This window comes from Cynocephalus volans, chromosome 4 (genome assembly GCF_027409185.1).
Source record: "Cynocephalus volans isolate mCynVol1 chromosome 4, mCynVol1.pri, whole genome shotgun sequence".
Taxonomy (NCBI): Eukaryota; Metazoa; Chordata; class Mammalia; order Dermoptera; family Cynocephalidae; genus Cynocephalus; species Cynocephalus volans.
Genome location: NC_084463.1, coordinates 8,843,095 through 8,862,882, shown reverse-complemented (window position 1 = coordinate 8,862,882; position 19,788 = coordinate 8,843,095). Strand labels below are relative to the sequence as shown.

The 19,788-nt window shown below is 40.6% G+C and overlaps 2 protein-coding genes across 6 annotated transcripts in view; both read right to left on the bottom strand.

Annotated features, from left to right (window-relative positions):
- Window positions 1-13,891, bottom strand: part of BCO2 (beta-carotene oxygenase 2) — a 44,420-nt gene extending 30,529 nt beyond the window's left edge. For 3 of the 5 annotated variants that reach the window (XM_063093260.1, XM_063093264.1, XM_063093261.1), the window contains exons 1-2: window positions 13,593-13,891; window positions 6,287-6,491 (exon numbers count right to left, since the gene is read on the bottom strand). In XM_063093260.1, coding sequence (XP_062949330.1) covers window positions 6,287-6,491; window positions 13,593-13,833 — 446 coding nt within the window. In that variant the 5' untranslated portion in view covers window positions 13,834-13,891. Of the gene's footprint in view, window positions 1-6,286; window positions 6,492-12,527; window positions 12,696-13,592 lie in introns of those variants that run through there. The other 2 variants (XM_063093262.1, XM_063093263.1) reach the window with 1 other exon arrangement.
- A 529-nt stretch (window positions 13,892-14,420) lies between these two features.
- On the bottom strand, window positions 14,421-18,640 carry TEX12 (testis expressed 12). Its single transcript, XM_063095941.1, has 5 exons — window positions 18,587-18,640; window positions 16,635-16,713; window positions 15,786-15,897; window positions 15,640-15,691; window positions 14,421-14,874 (listed from the first exon to the last, which is right to left on the bottom strand). Exons 2-5 carry the CDS (start codon window positions 16,695-16,697, stop codon window positions 14,730-14,732), a joined length of 372 nt encoding a protein of 123 aa, XP_062952011.1. The 5' UTR covers window positions 16,698-16,713; window positions 18,587-18,640; the 3' UTR covers window positions 14,421-14,729.
- Window positions 18,641-19,788: the final 1,148 nt, after the last annotated feature.

Below are 19,788 nucleotides of genomic sequence, written 5' to 3'. Positions count from 1 at the left end.
GGTCTAACTCCCTATGAAATCCTCTACGGGGGACCCCCCCCATACTTGAGATGGGAGAAACACTGGGTCCCGATGATAATTTTCTCCCTGTCTTATTTACCCATTTAAAGGCTCTAGAAGTTGTGAAGACCCAGATTTGGGACCAGATCAAAGAGGCATATCAGCCCGGTACCATAGCTGTCCCCCACCCGTTCCAGGTCGGAGACCGAGTGCTGGTCAGACGCCATCGACCCAGCAACCTTGAGCCTCGGTGGAAAGGCCCGTATCTGGTATTGCTGACCACCCCGACCGCAGTAAAAGTTGATGGCATCGCTGCCTGGGTCCATGCTTCCCATCTCAAGCCTGCACCACCCCCGGCACCAAACGAGACCTGGGAGCTGGAAAGGACTGATCATCCTCTTAAGCTGCGTATTCGGCGGCGGAAAAATGAGTCCACCGGGTAAGAACCCTCACCGGCCTGTGACCCTCACCTGGAAGGTACTGTCCCAAACTGGAGACGTTGTCTGGGTCAAACAGGCTGCCCAGCCTCCTTGGACTTGGTGGCCCGATCTTAAACCTGATGTATGTGCCCTGGCGGCGGGTATTGAAACCTGGGATATCCCGGGATCCAGTGTATCGGCCTCCAAGGCCCAGATCAGACCCCCTGACTCAGACTATACAAAAGCTTATAATCAGATCACCTGGGGGGTCCCAGGGTGCAGCTATCCCCGAGCTAGAAACAGGCTTGCCGCTTCCCCCTTCTACGTGTGCCCCCGGGATGGCCGGACCCTTTCAGAAGCTAGAAGGTGCGGAGGGCTGGAATCCCTATATTGCAAAGAATGGGGTTGTGAAACCACGGGGACAGTCTACTGGGGACCTAGTTCCTCATGGGACCTCATAACTGTAGAACGTAACGGTAGCAGTAAAAGCTGTGACAACTCCGGCTGGTGTAACCCCCTTAAAATAAAATTCACAGAGAAAGGAAAAAATTCCAGAGATTGGGCACAAGGAAGAACCTGGGGACTAAGGTTCTATTTGACGGGAAACGATCCAGGTGTACTGTTCACCATTCGCCTAGATATCACCAATATGCCAACTGTGGCAGTGGGCCCCGACCCCGTCCTTGCAGAACAGGGACCTCCTAGCAACAAGCTGTTCCCAATGACTAGCAGGCAACCCCCCGCGGCACAAAGGAGCACTGCTACACAGAGCCTCCTATCACCAGGCACTCTACCCCCCACCACGGGTGACAGGCTCTTTGGTCTTGTACAGGGGGCCTTCCTAGCTCTAAATGCCACCAACCCGAACGCCACAGAGCATTGCTGGCTCTGTCTGGCCATAAGCCCCCCCTACTATGAAGGAATAGCCTTTTTGGGAGAGGCCAATTATACCAGCGCCGAGAGTTGCCGTTGGGGGACCCAGGGAAAGCTTACTCTCACAGAGGTCACAGGACAAGGGTTATGTATAGGAACAATACCTTCTACCCATCAACATCTTTGCAACCAGACCCTATCCATCAATTCCTCCGGGGACCATCAGTACCTTCTCCCCTCCAACCATAGCTGGTGGGCTTGCAGCACCGGTCTCACCCCTTGCGTTTCCCTCTCAGTTTTTAATCAGTCTAAGGATTTCTGTGTCCAGGTTCAGCTGATTCCTCGCATCTATTACCATCCTGAAGAAACTTTGTTGCAGGCCTATGACAACCCTCATCCCAGGTTTAAGAGAGAACCTCTCACACTTACCCTAGCTGTCCTACTGGGAATTGTGGCAGGTATAGGTACCGGCTCGGCTGCTCTGATTAAAGGACCTATAGACCTCCAGCGGGGCCTAACCGAGCTCCAGACTGCCATGGACACTGACCTCCGGGCCCTCCAGGATTCAGTCAGCAAGTTAGAGGACTCATTGACTTCTCTATCTGAGGTAGTACTCCAAAATAGGCGAGGCCTTGACTTACTGTTTTTAAGAGAGGGAGGCCTCTGCGCGGCCCTCAGAGAGGAGTGCTGTTTTTATGTAGACCATTCAGGTGTGATACGAGACACCATGGCCAAACTCAAACAAAGACTAGATAAAAGACAGTTAGAGCGCCAAAAAGATCAAAACTGGTTTGAAGGTTGGTTCAATAGCTCCCCTTGGTTCACTACCCTACTATCAACCATCGCCGGGCCCCTAGTACTCCTTCTTCTGTTGCTCATTCTGGGGCCCTGTGTCATCAACAGGTTAGTCCAATTCATCAATGATAGAATAAGTACAATTAAAGTCCTGGTTCTTAGACAAAAATATCAGACTATAGATAATGAAAATAACTTTTAACTCCGCTCTAAGATTAGAGCGATCCACAAGAGAAATGGGGGAATGAAGGAAGTGCTTTTTACAAGGGTATAGGGAAAGTACAGCCAAGAGGGCAGGTCTGAGATATCTGCAGTTATGCACCTGGGCCCCAGCCCGGAGCCAAGGGCGGATAGTTCCCAGAAATAGACAAGTCAGTTAAAGTTTCAAGAGTGCCCCTCAGCTGTTTCAAGGACTCCCACTTGACCGAAGTTCACCCCTGGCTTGATTTAAACTAACCAATTAAACTTGCTTCTCGCTTCTGTACCCGCGCTTATTTGAACTGACCAATTAAACTTGCTTCTCGCTTCTGTACCCGCGCTTTTTGCTATAAAAAGGACCCAGGAGCTCTACTCGGCGCGCCAGTCTTTCGAAAGACTGAGTCGCCCGGGTACCTGTGTGTTCAATAAACCTCTTGTTTTTGCATCCGAAGCCGTGGTCTCGCTGTTCCTTGGGAGGGTCTCCCTGAACTGACTGACTACCCACTGCGGGAGTCTTTCACCCACAAAGTAAGGCGAACTATCAGAAGTTATAAGGCAGGAAAGGGAATGGGGAGAGATGATGACGCAGCGAGGTGTCAGAGGAGAGGAAGAGGGCCACTTCCTCTGATCAGGAGTGTGACCCTATGTGGAGGAATGTGGTGAGGGGGGAGAAGGAAGCTGAAGGAGTTCAATCCAATAGCCCCTCTAGCTATGATGAGGTGGGCCAGTCTATCTGTTGACAGTGAAAGGCACAGGTTGGGAGCAGACCCTGTGGGAAGCTGGGAAGACCAGTGACTGCTAGAGATGTGCTGTCGGAGCCAAGTACTCAGCCAGGGCAGGAAATCAGCACTTTGTGACTGAGTCAGTCAGCAAGGTTATGTGATTTGTGCCAGAAGTGCTCAGCAGGCCTGGGCCATGAGCGGAGGAAAGCAAGAACGGGGTCATCTAGGACTGGAAATGGTCAGAGGAGAGGCAGCGATCCCCAGGGCAAAGGAAGTGAGGGTGGTGGTGAAAGTGTCTGTGAGTGACTGAGAATGGAGTCTGGGCCAGGGAGAGGAAATCCAAAGACAGCTGATACGCTGAGACAGTAGCAACTAGTAAGGAGAGGAGAACCTGAGGGAATGAAAAATAGGTGTAATGGGAATGAAAGAGTGTGAAAATTGGGGTTTTGAGCACAGAGTAAGTTTCAGAGTTTAAGATTTCAGGGGTACGGAAATTCTGAGGAGCAAGTTCCAGGTGTGGCCTCAGTATGTGGTCTCGTTGAAGTGGCACGGGGGGAGGGGGGGGGACAATCATTGAAGTGGGGATGGCCCAGGAACTGGAAGGTTAGACTATCATGATAGTGGATCCTGAAGTCCTCCCAAGACGCAAGTAGATATTAAAGTGCAGAGGCTATTTACTATTCTGCCCAGATTCATATAACTTAAAAAACTGATAAGAATGCTTCAATTAAATCACTGATTTAAAAAACTTTAATTGAAGAAAGGACTTTGGCATGTCACTACTAGGATGCATGTTGAGTAGATCTATTAATAGCATCTAACAGAGTTATCAGAGCTTCACAAATGAGTGGAGGCTATTCTTACACACAGGTGAAGGGTTACACTGCCCTTCTTAGGGTTTCTGCCCTTCCTTTTAAGTCTAATCTGGGGATCCAACCAGTAAATTGAGTCTCCCTTTGACCTGAAGATATCTGTACTTTTCACCCAACAGAGGCAAGACCCTGCTTTTGCTACAAATGTTTACTGCCAGCTCTGCAAAAACTGACTTGAAGGACAAAATAGACACTTGAAGGACAACACCCACTTCTCCCACAAAGATGTTTATCTTAATAGAGGCCTGTGGTGAAAGCCCAGTCCCTGAGTGGCTCTGCTGCTTGGTTTTAACAATGTACTAGAGCTTCTACTTCTGCAGCAGATAAAATCCCATATGCATTTTGCAAAAGGCTGTTAACTCTGAGGGTTGGACTAGTAGTTTTCCCTTCTTTCCCTCCCCTTTCTCTCCTTCTCCTTCTCCTTGCCTCATACTCTTCAGAATTAAACTTGTGTAAAAAACAGATACGTTCAATGAGGAAAAGCACAACTACTCTAGTAGTTCACTCTCCCTCTTTTTCTTCACCTCCAAGCCTCCCCCACAACACCTACCACACAACCCCCTAACCTCCTCCCTACCCCACTCCCATTGTAGCTTCTAAAGTAATTTCTTAAGGGCTTCTCGCATCAGCTGGGAAAAACAAAATTAAAGAAAAAAAAAAAAAAAAAAACACTGCATTTTATTTCCTTCCAGCACGATCATTTTGTAAATCTATTGCTCGGTGAAGACAAGATGCAACAACTTCTGCAAGTTAAAATATCTGGAATATTAAGAAATACATATCTTAATTGAAGATATCTTGAAATGCCCCTAGTTCATGTTCTGTGTCCAACAACTTCTGCAGAGGCAAGGTGGGACCATGATCAGATTTCAACCAAGCCCACGGGGATGATATAGCTAACAAAATAGAATGGTGGTTTCCAGGGGCTGAGGGAAAGGAAGAATGGGGAATTACTGTTTAATGGGCGCAGAATTTCAGTTTTGCAAGATGAAATGAGTTCTGTGGATGGGTGGTAGCAATGTGAATGTACTTAATGCCATTGAATTCTACACTTAAAAATGGTTAAGTGCTGGCTTGGTTAGAGCATAGTGCTGATTAATACCAAGGTCACTGCCATCTGCCCCCCCAAAAAAACAAAAACAACAACAAAAAAATGGTTAAGATAGTAAATTCTATGTTGCATATATTTTACTGTAATTTTTTTTTAAAGGCAATGATTCCTGGAATGTCATTCTGCCGTTAAAGATAATGGTCATTCAGACTTTTTAGTAACACAGATAAAAAGGCTTATGATAGTGTGAAGTTTTTTTAAAGCAAGGCAAAAGTTTTCTAATATTTAGAAATGTTTAAAACAAAACAGAGTCCTTCCTGGCCATAAGGATTTCTTCACATCACTTCATGTCCCTAGTAGACACACAGAGAAATGAAATACTAAAGAGTTATTGATTTTTTCATTTATTCACATCTATTTATTGAGTGTTATCTAGGTGCAGGTCACTGTTCTATATAGTGGGGATACAGGGTAAACTAGAGAAACTCCTTGCCCTCATGGAACTTACATTCCAGGGGGGGAACGCAGCTAACACAAAAATAAACAAACAAAAAAATACTAGACATTGATATTGCTCTGTAGAGAATTAAAATAGGTAATATAATAAATACTTGTGTTTTAGATTGGGAGATCAGGGAAGGCTCAAAGGATGTGAGATCTGAGTTCATATCTTGCTTTGTTCTGTTTTGTTTTTTGAGTTGGTATCTGAATGACAAGAATCAGACTTGGGAAGATTAGGCAATGTAGGTGAGAGAGCTAATGCCAAGATGCTGAGCAAAAATAATGTGGCTAGTTTGAGGAACTGAAACAGGCCATTGTGTCTGGTGAGTACTGGGTGAGGAAGAGAGTGGTATAAGACATTGCCCTTCCTTCAGGAATTCGTGGTGAAACAGCTCGGGAGTCACAAAGATAGCTTCTGACACCTCTCCTCTTTTGGCATAAACCTACAGAGGGCTTCAAACTAACAATATTCTGCAATGCAGAAAAAGCAGGACTTTCAAAAAAGAATTTGGGCTGAGCCCGTGGCTCACTCGGGAGAGTGTGGCGCTGGGAGCGCCGAGGCCGCGGGTTCGGATCCCATATAGGGATGGCCGGTTTGCTCACTGGGTGAGCGTGGTGCTGACAACACCAAGTCAAGGGTTAAGATCCTCTTACCGGTCATCTTTTTTAAAAAAAAAAAAAAAAAAAAAGAATTAAGTTTCCTTTTTTCTCCTCTAAGCTACAATTTCCTTATCTGTAATCAAAAAGATTGAATGGCAACGTTAGCTTCAGAGAGAAGAGGCAGATATGAATGCATATTCCACAGAACCGGCCCAGGCCAAGAAATCCAAATTGTTCTCCAAAATCGAGGCTTACTTATCTTTCCCAAACTCAAATTTTCCAGGTCCAATTCGAAGCAGGTAGCCATTGAGCCACTTTGGAAAATGTCCTCGGACTCGGGCAGAGATGATCTGTGGTGTCTCCTCCACTGTGGTCAGGAGTGGTGCAATACAAGGCAGGCCCTGCCGCTGCCCCGAGATGGCTTTTTTCTGATGAATATTTCTCACGTACTTCTTTAAAACTGTGAAGAGGAAACCAAAAGCATAAATTTTTTTTTACCAGGTCTTATATAAACATGCCTGATTCTCACAGACAATAATCTTATTGCCAGCTTGAGAGAAATGTGAACCTAACACCAAATATAGTCTCCAAATTCCTCTCTCTTTCCTCATTCTCAGGCTATCAACACTGGTTCTCCATTTCCGAACCACAGCAATCCTTCTTGTATGTCTTGCAGTATTAATCTGCCTAAGAATTAACTCAGGACTTTAATTACTATTTTTATCATTTCTCATAGTGAAACAATGCTTGTCTTTTTATAAGAATAAATCTACATGCTAACCCCAGATTGCTAACAGCAACCTCATTGTTATGATAAAAAATGACCACCATTCATTATCATAATTACATTGACCCTAGTACTTTAGATACACCAGAATGTGATCCCAAAGATTTCATAGTGATTTCTGTGACTTTAATAGGATCTTAAATGTAATTTATTCTATTTTAATAGCATATACATGAATGAACATGGCATTTTCTAGAAGGGTGTTATAAATTACATTTTGCAGTGATACCAAGTCTGAAATTACCTGAAGTCCAAAAGCCATAAGTAAAAAATAAATAAATAAAAATAATTTTAAAAAGAAAAAAACAAAACAAGAAAAGCCGCAAGAAGTAAAAATCATTACTGTATAATTAGGAACTGAAAATTGTTTCATACTTACTGAGTGTTCACAAGGCAGTATTGCCTTAATGCAGAGGTATGGTCAAATATATAATTAATTAGGTGTCATAAAATACAGTCCTTTATTTTCTTTCGTAAAAGTTTAACAGTGATATAGATGTATAGACTAGAAAAATGAACTAAGACATATGGACACTATTCCTCTAAAGACATAAGATTTGCATTTTTTAAGCAAGTTATAGTATTATATCTATTATCCCATTTCTTTTAAATCTTTCAAAAATTCAGTGTGTAGCACATGAGACCTTCTATTTTTCCTGTATGACATGTAACAATTCAGTCAAACCCAACTAAACTATTTCCTGATTTCTCAAATAAAATTCACTTTCACCCTGAATGTCCTTCTCAATACCTATTCCTAAGATATTGTTTAAGGGCAATCTCAAACATTACTTTCTTTAAGAGTCAGCATAGTATAATATTTAAGAATGTGAGTTGGGGCTCTGCTTGGTTCCAGACTGCTTGGGTTCAAATCTTGGCAGAAACACTTCCCAAATAAGCAGCCTTTTTTTTTCCTTCATTGCATTCATTGCCCAGATTTTTATTTAATGTCCCCTGTGTGCCTGTGCTGGGAGCTGCCCTCATGAAACTTAGCTGTCTAGAGCTGGCCTTTGTAATGCCCCTAGTGCCTAGTCCAGTGCTTGCTTCATGCTGGGCATGTTGGAAGGGGACTTAGGCTTATTCCTCGTCTTCTCAGTTAGGGCTCTGGTTAGCTTCCTATTATGGCTGTTATTACCACAAACTTAGTAGCTTAAAACACCACAAATGATTATCTGACAGGTTTTGTTTTTTTTTTCTTTTTTCTGTTATCTGACAGTTCTGTAGCTCATAAATTCCTTTTTTTTTTTTTTTTTTTTTGTAGTTCATAAATTCGAAGTAATTGTTACTGTGCTACAATCTTCTCCATTTCCTTATCTTTTCCAACTTCTGGAGACTGCCTGAATTCCTTGGCTCGTGGCCCCTTCCTCTCCACAGCTAGCAGCACAGCATCTCTCTGACCCTGCTTCCACCCTCATCACATCTTTTTCTCACTGTCTGAATCCCCAAATGAGCAGCCTTGACCAAGACACTTTAACCTCTTCGTGCTGTTTCCTCCTTTTTTTTTTCTTTTTTGGCAGCTTGCCAGTATAGTGTTTCCTCCTTTCTAAGGTGGGCATAATAATAATTCTTATCATTCCTGTTAGAGTGAACAAGACTAAAGTACCCCCTCAAGATGGAGGAAGAAGAAGGGAGGAATTATACCAGCAGGACCCCTCATATTTGATCAAATTTGATCCTTTTCCCCTAGGGCTGAAGCAGTCCTCAGCATTGGAGGAAGTTAACAAGGCAAACTTGCTGGCCAAGTCCCCGGAAATAGGAGTATGCTTGTCTGGCAGAATATAAGATAAGCATAAAGGCTAGCATGCATCTGTCTGAGTTCCATCTTTTCCCATGGTTACTTTATATTTTGAACCTTGGTTTTGGGATGGGATGACATTATTTACATAAATGTAAAAAGGTCTTCCAGATAGCTTGGAGCTTCAAACTTGCTATGAGGCACTTACTGTCCAGACCCTGAGAAACCAAGGAAGACATCAATAAAGCTGTGCTAATTCCACCCCAAAGCAAATCAAAATCCTTCAGGACTCTTAGATAACATCAAGGATCAGAACAGAAACTAGATGGAGCCTTGGCGAGAATTTGCACCTGGCCCCTTACAGGTCCGCTCCCTCCTGCTTTTCGCTTCCCGCTTCTTACCCCATAAAAACCCTTGGTTAGTTTGAGAATATGAGATGAGTTAGCCTACCATCTTCTTCAAGTTTACCAGTCCTGAATAAAATTGCCTTCCCTTTTCACACGTTTGACTTTTGAGTCATTCGTTTCTGTTTGGCAGCAGGCAGCAAGACTTGGGTTCAGTAACACTCCTAAGACTATAAGTAATAAATAGCTTGTTTATGTAAAGCTTTTGAACAGAGTAAATACTCAAAATATGCTAGCTATTATTTACACAGCTTTTAATGATCAATCTAACACAATGTAATATCTTCTTTCTTTGAATTATTTTATTCATAAAGTGTTAGGCACTGCTGAGGAATAAAAAGTATTAGAACTCTGACATAAAGGAACTCACTGCCTAGTACAGACATACAAACAGATCATTGATACTGTAATGAATGTTTTATTTCAGCATTGTTTCTCAATGTCTGATCTGAGGACTACTTGGAACAGAAATACCATATTATTGCTAAAATGCAGATTCCTGGACTCCACTCTGGACCTCATAAATCAGAATCTCTGGGGAGGGACAAGCAGGTATTCTTAGGCATACTAAAATTTGGGAACTACAGTATTAGAAGTATAAAGAAGATGCTTTGAAAGATAGAAAAGGAAACCTTCAGGTATTTACTTTACTCTACTTTTGTTAACATTATGCATATTTATCTTATCCTCCTCTTAGATTAAGATAAATTCCCTGAGATCAGGTGGGATTTTACTCATCTTATTTAAGTAGAATTAAATCAAGTACCTTGATTGGGCATTTATCTGAGTAGAGATAGTACATGAATTTAAAGTATTTTACATTTTAAAAAATATTTACATGTCTATATGTTCTAATACTTCATAGCATGCTGTTAGCAGTATAGTATATGCTCTTCAAACTTTGCATAGTACTAGACATTGTTGTCAACAGCTCATTAAACCCCTTTCTAATCTTGGCTTCTGAGACATTGTACTATTCTAACTTTCCAACTCCCTCTCTGACTGCTCTCTGCTTTATGCCAACTTCATTACTTATTAGCTAACAACCTTGGGCAAATTACTTAGTCTCTCTGAACCTCAGTGATAAAATGGGGATAAAGGGAGGTTAATATTCCTGTTCATGTTTATCATCATAGTTAAATATGATAGCAGATACTTTCCAAATGTTAACTCCCTTTATGGATTCCTTTTCCCCTTATCATCTCATGAATGTAGTCCTAAAGTGTGACCTTTGACCTTTACTCTTTAATTTCATCACTCCCTTGATCATCTTATCTAGTCTCCTAATTTCACCAATTACTTTTTGAAGCTGACTTCCAACACGTCAAAACAGAATTCTTCATATTCCCCTTTCCAATTTTCCCTCCTGTTAAATCACCTAGTTTTAAGATCTGTTGGCCTTGAACTTATTTTCTCCACTGTCCCTCATATTTACTAAGTAGTTAAGTTCTGCTGACTATACCCACATAGCACCAGTAAGGAGATGCTAAGGGGATGATATAGGGTGGCCAGTATAAAGTACTAGGGCTCAAAAATCTGCAAGGATGACTGGAGGAAGTCCCTTGCAAAGATTTGTCCTCCCTCCAGGGTAGGTGCCCCCCCCCCCCATTTTTTTCCTGGCCTAAACCTGTACTCATCAGCATTGATGCCTCAGATTCTCTTGCCTATCAGTCACTTCCTTCCTACTGTCCTAATTTAGGCCCTCCCAACCTCTTAACTGGAAATTATAACAGCCTCCTAATTGGAAGGAGAAACTAGATAGAAATCGAGCTATCTTCTACACCAGAGCTCCCTAATTAGTGGGCCTCTTGATCCCCTTAGCCCTTGAGATGGCCAGAGGCCCCAGGCCAATTGCCTCCAGCTCTAAGTAGCTCATCAGGGCTCCAGATCCCATCCAATTTACCCCAATGTAAGGTAAAATATTAACATTTTCTACATGTGCTGTGATGTGAAAAAGGCTGGAAAGAACTGCTACTAATTTTCTAAGTATAGATCTGATTTCATCATATGTTCTTTCATAATACCTTCACAAACGGCTCCTCACTGTCTACCAGGTAAAGTCTAAACTCCTTGGCCAGGCACTGATGAAGGCCCTGTACAGTCTCACCCCAACCTACCTGTGCAGTTCTGTCTCTCATTAATGCCTTCTACTCCAGCCTAACTAGACCACTACCTATCCTCTTCTCATCAAAATCATACCATTCTTTTCACCTAGATTTCTCATCTCCTTCAAATGAAATTCACTTACTCAACTAATCCTTCAAGATCCAGTTTACATGTCACCTGCTTCACAATCACAGCATTCCCATTTCCTACAGCAAGAACTGATTTTCTGGGGCCAGCCCATGGCTCACTTGGGAGAATGTGGTGCTGATAACACCAAGGCCACGGGTTCAGATCCCTATATAAGAATGGCCAGTTAACTCACTTGGAGAGTGTGGTGCTAACACCAAGTCAGGGGTTAAGATCCCCTTACCAGTCATCTTTAAAAAAAAAAAAAAGAACTGATTTCCTTTAGTCTGAACTCACACAGCATCTGTTTATAGCTCTCTTATGGCCCTTACCTTATTGTCTCGTGTGATAAAGGTGAATATACTTTATAACTTCTAAACTTCTACTACCAGTACTCCTTGAGTTTTTGTTTCCCCTCTCCCTCTAGTACCTAACACATTGCCTTGCATACTGCAAGCACTAAATTACTGAATTAAATAAAAAATTTTTTTGGCAGCTGGCCTGTATAGGGAATTGGAGAGAGGGAAAGGGGGAGGGGGAAGGGGATAGATTGGACAAGGGGCATAAAGAATAAGTATCATTTGTAACAATGCATATGTAAATATAAATAAATAAATAAATAATCACCTGATGATGTTACTTATGCTTTATAGGCTGCATTTATTTTGTGATTAAAAGCCTCAATTAGGGCCGAGCCCGTGGCACACTCGGGAGAGTGCTGCACTGGGAGCGCAGCGACGCTCCCGCCGCGGGTTCGGATCCTATATAGGAGTGGCCCGTGCACTCACTGGCTGAGTGCTGGTCACGAAAAAGACAAAAAAAAAAAAAAAAAAAAAAGCCTCAATTAAATCTAAAATAATTAAAATAAAACTTACAGTGCATACCGATATGATTTCTGATAGCTGTATATCAGCCAATTTCAAGAAATACAATCACGTAGTAGTAATAGCTATAATAGAAAGCTACAATAACCAGTTTTAAGGCAGTCCCCCTGAATGCAAATAGAACCACCAAATATTTACATTAGAAAGCAAGCCAGTGATTTTCAATTTAGAAAAGTCTGAAGAGTGAATATTCTTCTTATTGCAGATCCAAGAGAATCCCTAAACCCTGAATTCTGCCCCTACATGTTGTATAAAATACACAAACATGAAGGCTGTTTCCATGACGACAAGGAAATAATCCTGACTCCATTAACTTCCGGCTCTGCGGAGTAGCTGCCTCTATCTGCTCCACACAGAATGGAAAGCTTCAAAAGCCCCCAGTAATCTTCAGGAAAGAAGCACAGAATTCTACGTGCAAGCTGGTAGGAAGAAGAGGAAGAGGTATACACCCTACCTGGGAGCCGGTGCACTATCAGAGAAAGGAAACCCATATTGCTGGTAGAAAGATTGCTGACAAAACGGTGAAGGATTTGAAAAAGCATTTTGTATTGAGTAGATTTCAGTGAGAAGCTCACTGGCAGTTGTAAGTAACACTAAACAAAGAACACTCACAGAGCTTTCTGGGCTGTTCCGGGCTCACTGACAGAACGGGGTGGAAAGTGGGAGGGAAGGGGCGGGCCTTCAAAACACCAGTAATCTCTCTTAATCTCATTTCCATGACAAGTTCATCAACAATCTACACATAATAAAAAGCTGTTTGAAATATTAAAATTGGACCACCAGTGGTGGTCTCCCTCCCTAAAGTTTCCTTTTTCGAATCTGTCCCCACATTACTGTTGTCAGTTAGTTGATCTTGATCCAAGGATTCAATTTCATTATGCCATTCCTCTCTGAAAGATTCAGATACAGAATAAAGTCCAAATTTAGATTGTCAATAAAAGACTCTACCATCTGGCAACAATTTATCTTTCATCCTTTGTTTCTCCTTCCGTCATTTCATCCTTTCTTTTCTTTTCAATAATTTTACAAAACATTTTCTGACAATCTAGTATGAATAGGATCCAATGAAGTTATGCCCTTAAAAAACATATAAACATATACGTACGATCTTATGAATTTAACAAATATTTTTGAGCACTAATATATCAAATACTGTGCTATAAAGTGAGAATACCGGGCCGGCCCGTGGCTCACTCGGTAGAGTGCGGTGCTGATAACACCAAGGCCACGGGTTCGGATCCTAGAAAAAAATAAAAAATAAAAAAATAAAGTGAGAATACCAAGAAAAAGATTCAGTCCCTGCCTCTTTAGCAATTTAGGTAATACACTATTCCACTCTGTGAATTTTTTTTTTTTTTTGAGAAAACTGTAAAACTTTATTAAGTCAGATATCCAACATGAGAACAGTGTGTACTGTTTCAGCTTGTCTTCTTTTAAACCTGTGGTTCCCTTTTGCCTGCTTCTGGGATTTTAACAGGCTCTAGACTGGGTAAAACATCAAAAAAATCTCCACATTTACCTCCACTCTTTGGCTGAGACAGTTCCTGGAGATCAGCTTTCAGTTCAGTCTCTTGAATCTCAGGTGCTCCCTCATCTTCTCTCTCCTGACCAGCAGTAATATTCCAACTTTCACCTGATGGCTCCTCTTGTTGAGATTGTTCATTACTAGGCTGCTGGGCAACCACAGGCCCAACCAGCTGAGGAGACCCTTGATCGCCTCTTCGTCCCCTAGCTCTGAACGATCTTCCACTTCCACTCATATTTCACACAGCAGGTTCTCAGTCGCTGAGAAAGAATGAAGACTGCAGGAACACGAACTCTCCCAGCACAACTGTGCACGTGGTACGCCTCAACTTTTTAAACTATAATAGGATTGAAGTGAGCTGCCAAAGTCATCTTATTACTTAAGCTGTTCTCTTTACTTCTGGATGACTAACCTTTATCCCACACCACACTGTTGCTAAGGTTTCTAAACATAATTCATTAACAGCACGCATTGATGCGCTCGATGTGTAAAAAGCCAATTCAGACAAGGTTATGGTTAGTAATTTCTGGTTTTTATTTTACTACTTTTACCACAAGAAAATCATTTTAAACCAAGAGTTTTGATTAGCCATATATAATAACTAATAGTGAAAATAATCAAATAGTAAAATTAAATAGCAATAGCACACAGTTATATTTTATTACATATTGAGAAACTGGACAAATTACCTTTAAGGTTTTAATGTTCTTTTATAATACTGACCATGAAAAACATTTTAAAACTATCACCAAAGCTGTTATTTAAAGAAAATATTCTAAAGAAAAAAGAACAATATTGTAAACATTATCAAATTAACTGGGTCCTCTTTTAGAAGTTTAAGAAAGGCTAGGAAGTTTAAGGAAAGAGAAGAATCCACATAAATTTAAATAACTTACATTTTTATAAAATATGCCAAATATTTGACACTTAAAAGAGAAACTGTATTATTTCAAATTAATTTCCAGCTTGAAGCCCCTTTTAAGTCTAGAAAAGAAAGTCAAAGAGTTTCCCCTTCTCTGTTTAAGATACACATTTCCTTTAACAATTAGAGAGCTTTCAGAGCATAAATATCATTTTTTTTTCATTACAACAATAATGGGTTTAAATTTTCATCTTATTTTAAGTTACATTTTATCTGTGCAGTGTGTTTGCAATCACTGTAAACCTCTGTCTCAGGAACTCTCGTTTTTGTATTAAAAAGTTTTCAATAGTATTGGCTTCTTTGAAGAGTCCATCTATCTCGTCAATGTAAGATGCATCTACTGCTGCTCTCTCACTAATGGGGAAAAAAAAGCTTTACGTTAACCTAAATATTCATAAAATCTAAACACACCATCACAGTGATGTTCTTTATTATACATTTGTTAGCTATTTCATTTAAATGGCTTTGTGCACCAGAGAGCTTCATTAATTTACTAGTACTCTTCAGGAAAAAGTTAATTATTCTCACAAATATGTTTTACCACTCAAATATCTCCTGATAGAGCAGAAAGTGTATCTTATATGTTATAACTCTAATATTAAAATATATACATTATTTTTACAGCCACACAAACCATTATTCATAAAGTATAATGACTATCCAGTAGTTTAAAAAAGCACCTTATAAAACATGATGTCCAGCCAATAAAATATTTTAAATTCAGCCTTCAAATATACATAGATAAAATAGAAATATATGAAATATTTATCTTAATGTCACTGTTATTATCAACAATTTAACCAAATGATATTTTTCTCAAAGAGGTTTTACATAAAATTTAAAATGTAATGTTATCTAATTAGAGACCAAGATATATCCAGTCTAGCATTAGCTTTGGCAATAGCAAAACAAAGGATGTTTATTGGAAAAGTTGAGGTTATTCCCTGAAAATAACTAGCTAATCTATTATAAAGAACTGAGGTGGAATAAAAAGTTCCAAAATTTTAATTAGTGGATAGGTTTTGCAGCCGCAGAATTAAACTTCCCATTACAGAGTTTCCAGAAGGAAACTTCTATTTCTAACATAAAACCCCTAGAGAATATACTAGAAGTACTTGCCTTAAGATCTTTGCATATGTAGACAACATTAGATTAATTTCCTTGCTCATATCTGTTCAAAAAAATCACCAAGTAAGTTATGAAATATAACAAACATTCTGCATTATAAAATTGATGCATAGAAATATAAGTATTTTATACATCACCATTCAAACCTTTCTCCAGGGTTTCATCTTTATAAAACAGTCCAGAACTTTCTGAGAAAGATGAATCTGATTTTCCAAGAGAGGACAGCTGTGGACTATCTGGCATTTGAGGCTAATAGCACAAAATAAAGGAAATAGGTAAATGGTCAATAAGAGCTCCTTAGGACATACACATTCTGTTTATTTTTTTAAAAGCATATAAAATATTTTTCAGAAAAAAGCAAACATGCTAGAAATTATAGGCATTTGAAATTTTATTACCAAGGAAACTTTTAGGCCCAAGAAGCACCATGCTCAACATATTAAATTTTATTTTGGTTTTAAATCCCCTGGTGAAAAAGTGTCCTGTATGTGGAATCACTAGATGTTTTCACTGCAATATAGTAAAACCATAATTTTGACAATAGCCAAATGCTTGCAAAATTCTGCAAGATAATATAATCATCAAGGGAACAAATAATGTCCCAAACGCAACAGATCAACTGGTGAGGACAGCAGTGATGGACAGGATATAGTGCTCTTCTTTAAAAAGGTCAGTTACTACAGTACCTAGGTATTTTATTTATCATATCAAAATAATTATGTATTAAAGTCCTAGGTATCATAAAGGTACGCACTCATTTCTGTCTCTAGAGCACAAGCTACCAAAATGAAATTTCCCAGTAGTTTCTTGGACACCTCTATTTAGTGAAAAAGCAGCTGGAGTCAACATAGCTTCTGTTGGCACAATGCTAGCTCTGGGAATATGAAAACACTAAACTCCATCTGTCAATAGAGCTTTCTTAAATGGAAGAAATTTGAAATGTAAAATAGAATAAAAGATTAAGGTTTCGGGAGCACACAGCTTACCTCTAATTCTCTCGGCCTCTTGCAATTTCTAGTATCAGGTTTTACAAGGTGACTTGCCATCATATTCTGGGGGCACAAGCTGCAAAAGTGTAAAGCAATGCCAAATTTAAGTACAAACTCCATGCTACAGCTCTCTTGAATCCTTCCCTTTTTTCCACTCCCACTGCTGCTGCTAATTTAGGCTCTCATTATCTGTCACTTACCTAAACTTAATTTCTCCCTTCTCTAATTCATCCTACCAACTGTTTGGGTAATTTTCAAAACTTTGATTACTGCATTCCCTTAACTCAAAAACCTTCCGTTGAGTATTCCTTGTTCCAAAATAAGTTCAAATTCCATAATACAGCATCCAGGGTCACAATCACCTGGGCAATCTACCATTCCCATCATTTTCAACTACTCCTCTATATACACTCAGCCAAATTAGTCTCTTTGGCACTTCTGCCATATTTCAGGACTGGCTCAGTTAAGATTCTTTCTTCACAAAAATCTTTTTTTTTTTTTTTTTTTTTTGTCAGGCCAGTATGGGAAACTGAACTCTTGACGTTGGTGTTGTAAGACTGCACTCTAACCACCTGAGCTAACTGGCCAGCCCTATCTTCACAAAGTCTTTTTTTTTTTTTTTTTTTTTTTGTCTATTTCGTGACCGGCACTCAGCCAGTGAGCGCACCGGCCATTCCTATATAGGATCCGAACCCGCGGCGGGAGCGTTGCCGCGCTCCCAGCGCCGCACTCTCCCGAGTGCGCCACGGGCTCGGCCCTTCACAAAGTCTTAATGTTGAAATAGATCTTATAGTTTATCTAATTCAATCTTACTTTTTACAAATGAGAAAACAGAGACAGAGATGGCTGATCAAGTTCAAACCAGTAAGACTGGGCTGGGTCAGAGACAGGATCTCCTCACTTTTCTAATCTGAGATTGTTTCCATTGACCCTACTTTATCTTACTGTACCGTCAAAGTTCACTTTTAAATTACTTTCCCATAAATTCTGGAGGTATTTTCCCTAGGAGTCTGAAAGACAAAGTTTTAAACTTAAATAAAACTTGTAGAAACTTAGAAGGGTATAGTCTCTTCGTCTTAAAGATGAGGAGCCCTGTCTACTTTCAAGTTATCGATTTAATGTTTGTTTTGTTTTTTTTTTTTTTTGAGAAACTATGCTGACCTGGGTAACTGTGATGAATGTTTGATTAGTTGTATATAATATGCATATTTAAAAGACAGAGCAACAACAAATTATAAAGATGTTTGTTTCGTCAGTTCTGTATAGTACTTACACAGTCCTGCCAGTACCTTGACAGTATATAAGTTTAAGTGCTATAAGAGTAATAATGTAGAAAATATTACGCATGCACAGCGTCCTAACTTTGCCTTGGGAGTTGAAAAATGTTTCAGAGAAGCCAACATGTGGTTTTTCTCTCTTCCCTCTTCCTCTTTTATTCTTCCCTTTTCTTTCATACCTCTTCTACCCTCTCTCAAAGTAACAGAATGTGCACGTCAAATAAAACCTTTTATAATTAAGTAGTTCTGTTTCTGTGAAAACTAGTTTTCCGTCATAATTGAAGACCTCAGCCGAATCCAGGCCTTGTCGAGAGGCTGGTCCTCCTCCTGTAACAACTACCATTCAAAGCCACTGACTCCAGCTATGCAAACTGAGGCGCTGGTGACTTGGTCATTTCCAAGCACTACCTGCCCTGCCTTATTCATCCGCTTTCTTCTAGTCTCCTCTTCCTTCTCAACGCCATGCTGGCCCCTCAGGCCATTTCACCTACTTTTCTCTCTCTTCCCGACCTCCCCTCCCCTCTCTTTCCTACTTGTGCTTCGGCCCCACTAAAAGACCCTGAAAGGAACCTTCCATCCTCTCACTGCCTTGCTTCTCGCTCAATCAGACTCGCACAGGAGTTCATCCCTCCAGCCCCACCCCAAAATCAATCTAAAACTCAGCATCAGAACCTTTCTCGTCGGCGAAAGCGCGACACTGAGGTGAGCGAGCGCCTGCCAGTGCGCAGACTCCGCGGGCAGAGGCAGGAAGCGCCTGGCCCTCCCGACAGTCAGCGCGCGAGTCACGTGACGGGGGCAGGACGGCCGCCCGGGCCTGGCCTAAGGGAAGGCGGGCTTCCACGTACCTCCCGCTCTTTCCCCGTTGGCTTGAAATCTTCGTCAAATGAAAAGTCACTTCCTGCCTTCCCGGTGTGTGTTTGGAAGAGAAAGATCTGAAACCGGTCTCTCAGGAAAGGAGCAGTTGCCGAGGCAAGACCGGTGTGTGTCCCCGCAGCTTGGAATCTCAGCAAAGAAACACAAAGATATTCGTAGTACACTGCCTCCTCTTTTCAAATAAAAGTCACGTCCCATTCCAGATAACCTTTTTGCAGGAAGGGTTTAAACCAGGGATCCCCTGGCCTACAAGCGAAGCTTCTAGATCCTGAATCACAGTTCCTGCCCCTCTCTGTTTGATGCAGCCAAACTTTCAGAATCATACTTTTTTTTTTTTTTTCGGTTTTTTTTTCTTTTTATCGAGAGCTAGAGACTGAATAGAATTACACCCTTTAGAAAATTCCTTTCTGGGTGTGTCAGTCAGTTTGGTCGACCTGATTGACAGCAGCTTTCAAAACTATTTTGTAACCATATGGTTCACATGCATGTGGAGACTTTGACTGTTATTTTAGAGGTAGACATCCTAAACTGATGCCCAGTTAGTGGGTGTTGAAGAAAAAAACAAACAAGTACATCACTTCATAAAGCAAAGGTCAGTAACACCTCTCCATCAACTCTAGGTACATAATTGTACACCTTAACGAACTATTTAACACTTAAATATATTAATAATGTTTTTTCCCTTTTGCTAATTTGTGTTAGTTGTCATCAAGAATTGGTAGCATTGTGTGTATATATTTATTTTCTGTTTGTGAGAAAGCCAGTTGTTTTAAATAAGTTACTAGAAAATAGGCATTTAGCTTGTTTAATTTGATTTGCTAACATTGTGAAATATAGACCACTTACTAAATACTAGACTAGATGATTATGGTGAAGTTATTGACAGTCTTTAATGGGTCCCAATCACTCACTGTCTGAGAACTGATAGCAGTCTGTGTTGAATTTTTTCCATCTGTGGTAGAATGAAGGAAAAAGCAATAAATTTTCATAAAGAAATGTAT

Bases quoted from the DNA above. Each gene is read 5' to 3' on its own strand.
- TEX12 (XM_063095941.1), bottom strand. From the start codon at position 16,697: ATGATGGCAAGTCACCTTGTAAAACCTGATACTAGAAATTGCAAGAGG. The intron at 15,898-16,634 runs GTAAGCTGTGTG...TTGTGCTATTAG, and splicing joins AGAGGCCGAGAGAATTAGAG to CCTCAAATGCCAGATAGTCC. The intron at 14,875-15,639 runs GCAAGTACTTCT...TTTCCCCATTAG, and splicing joins ACATATGCAAAGATCTTAAG to TGAGAGAGCAGCAGTAGATG.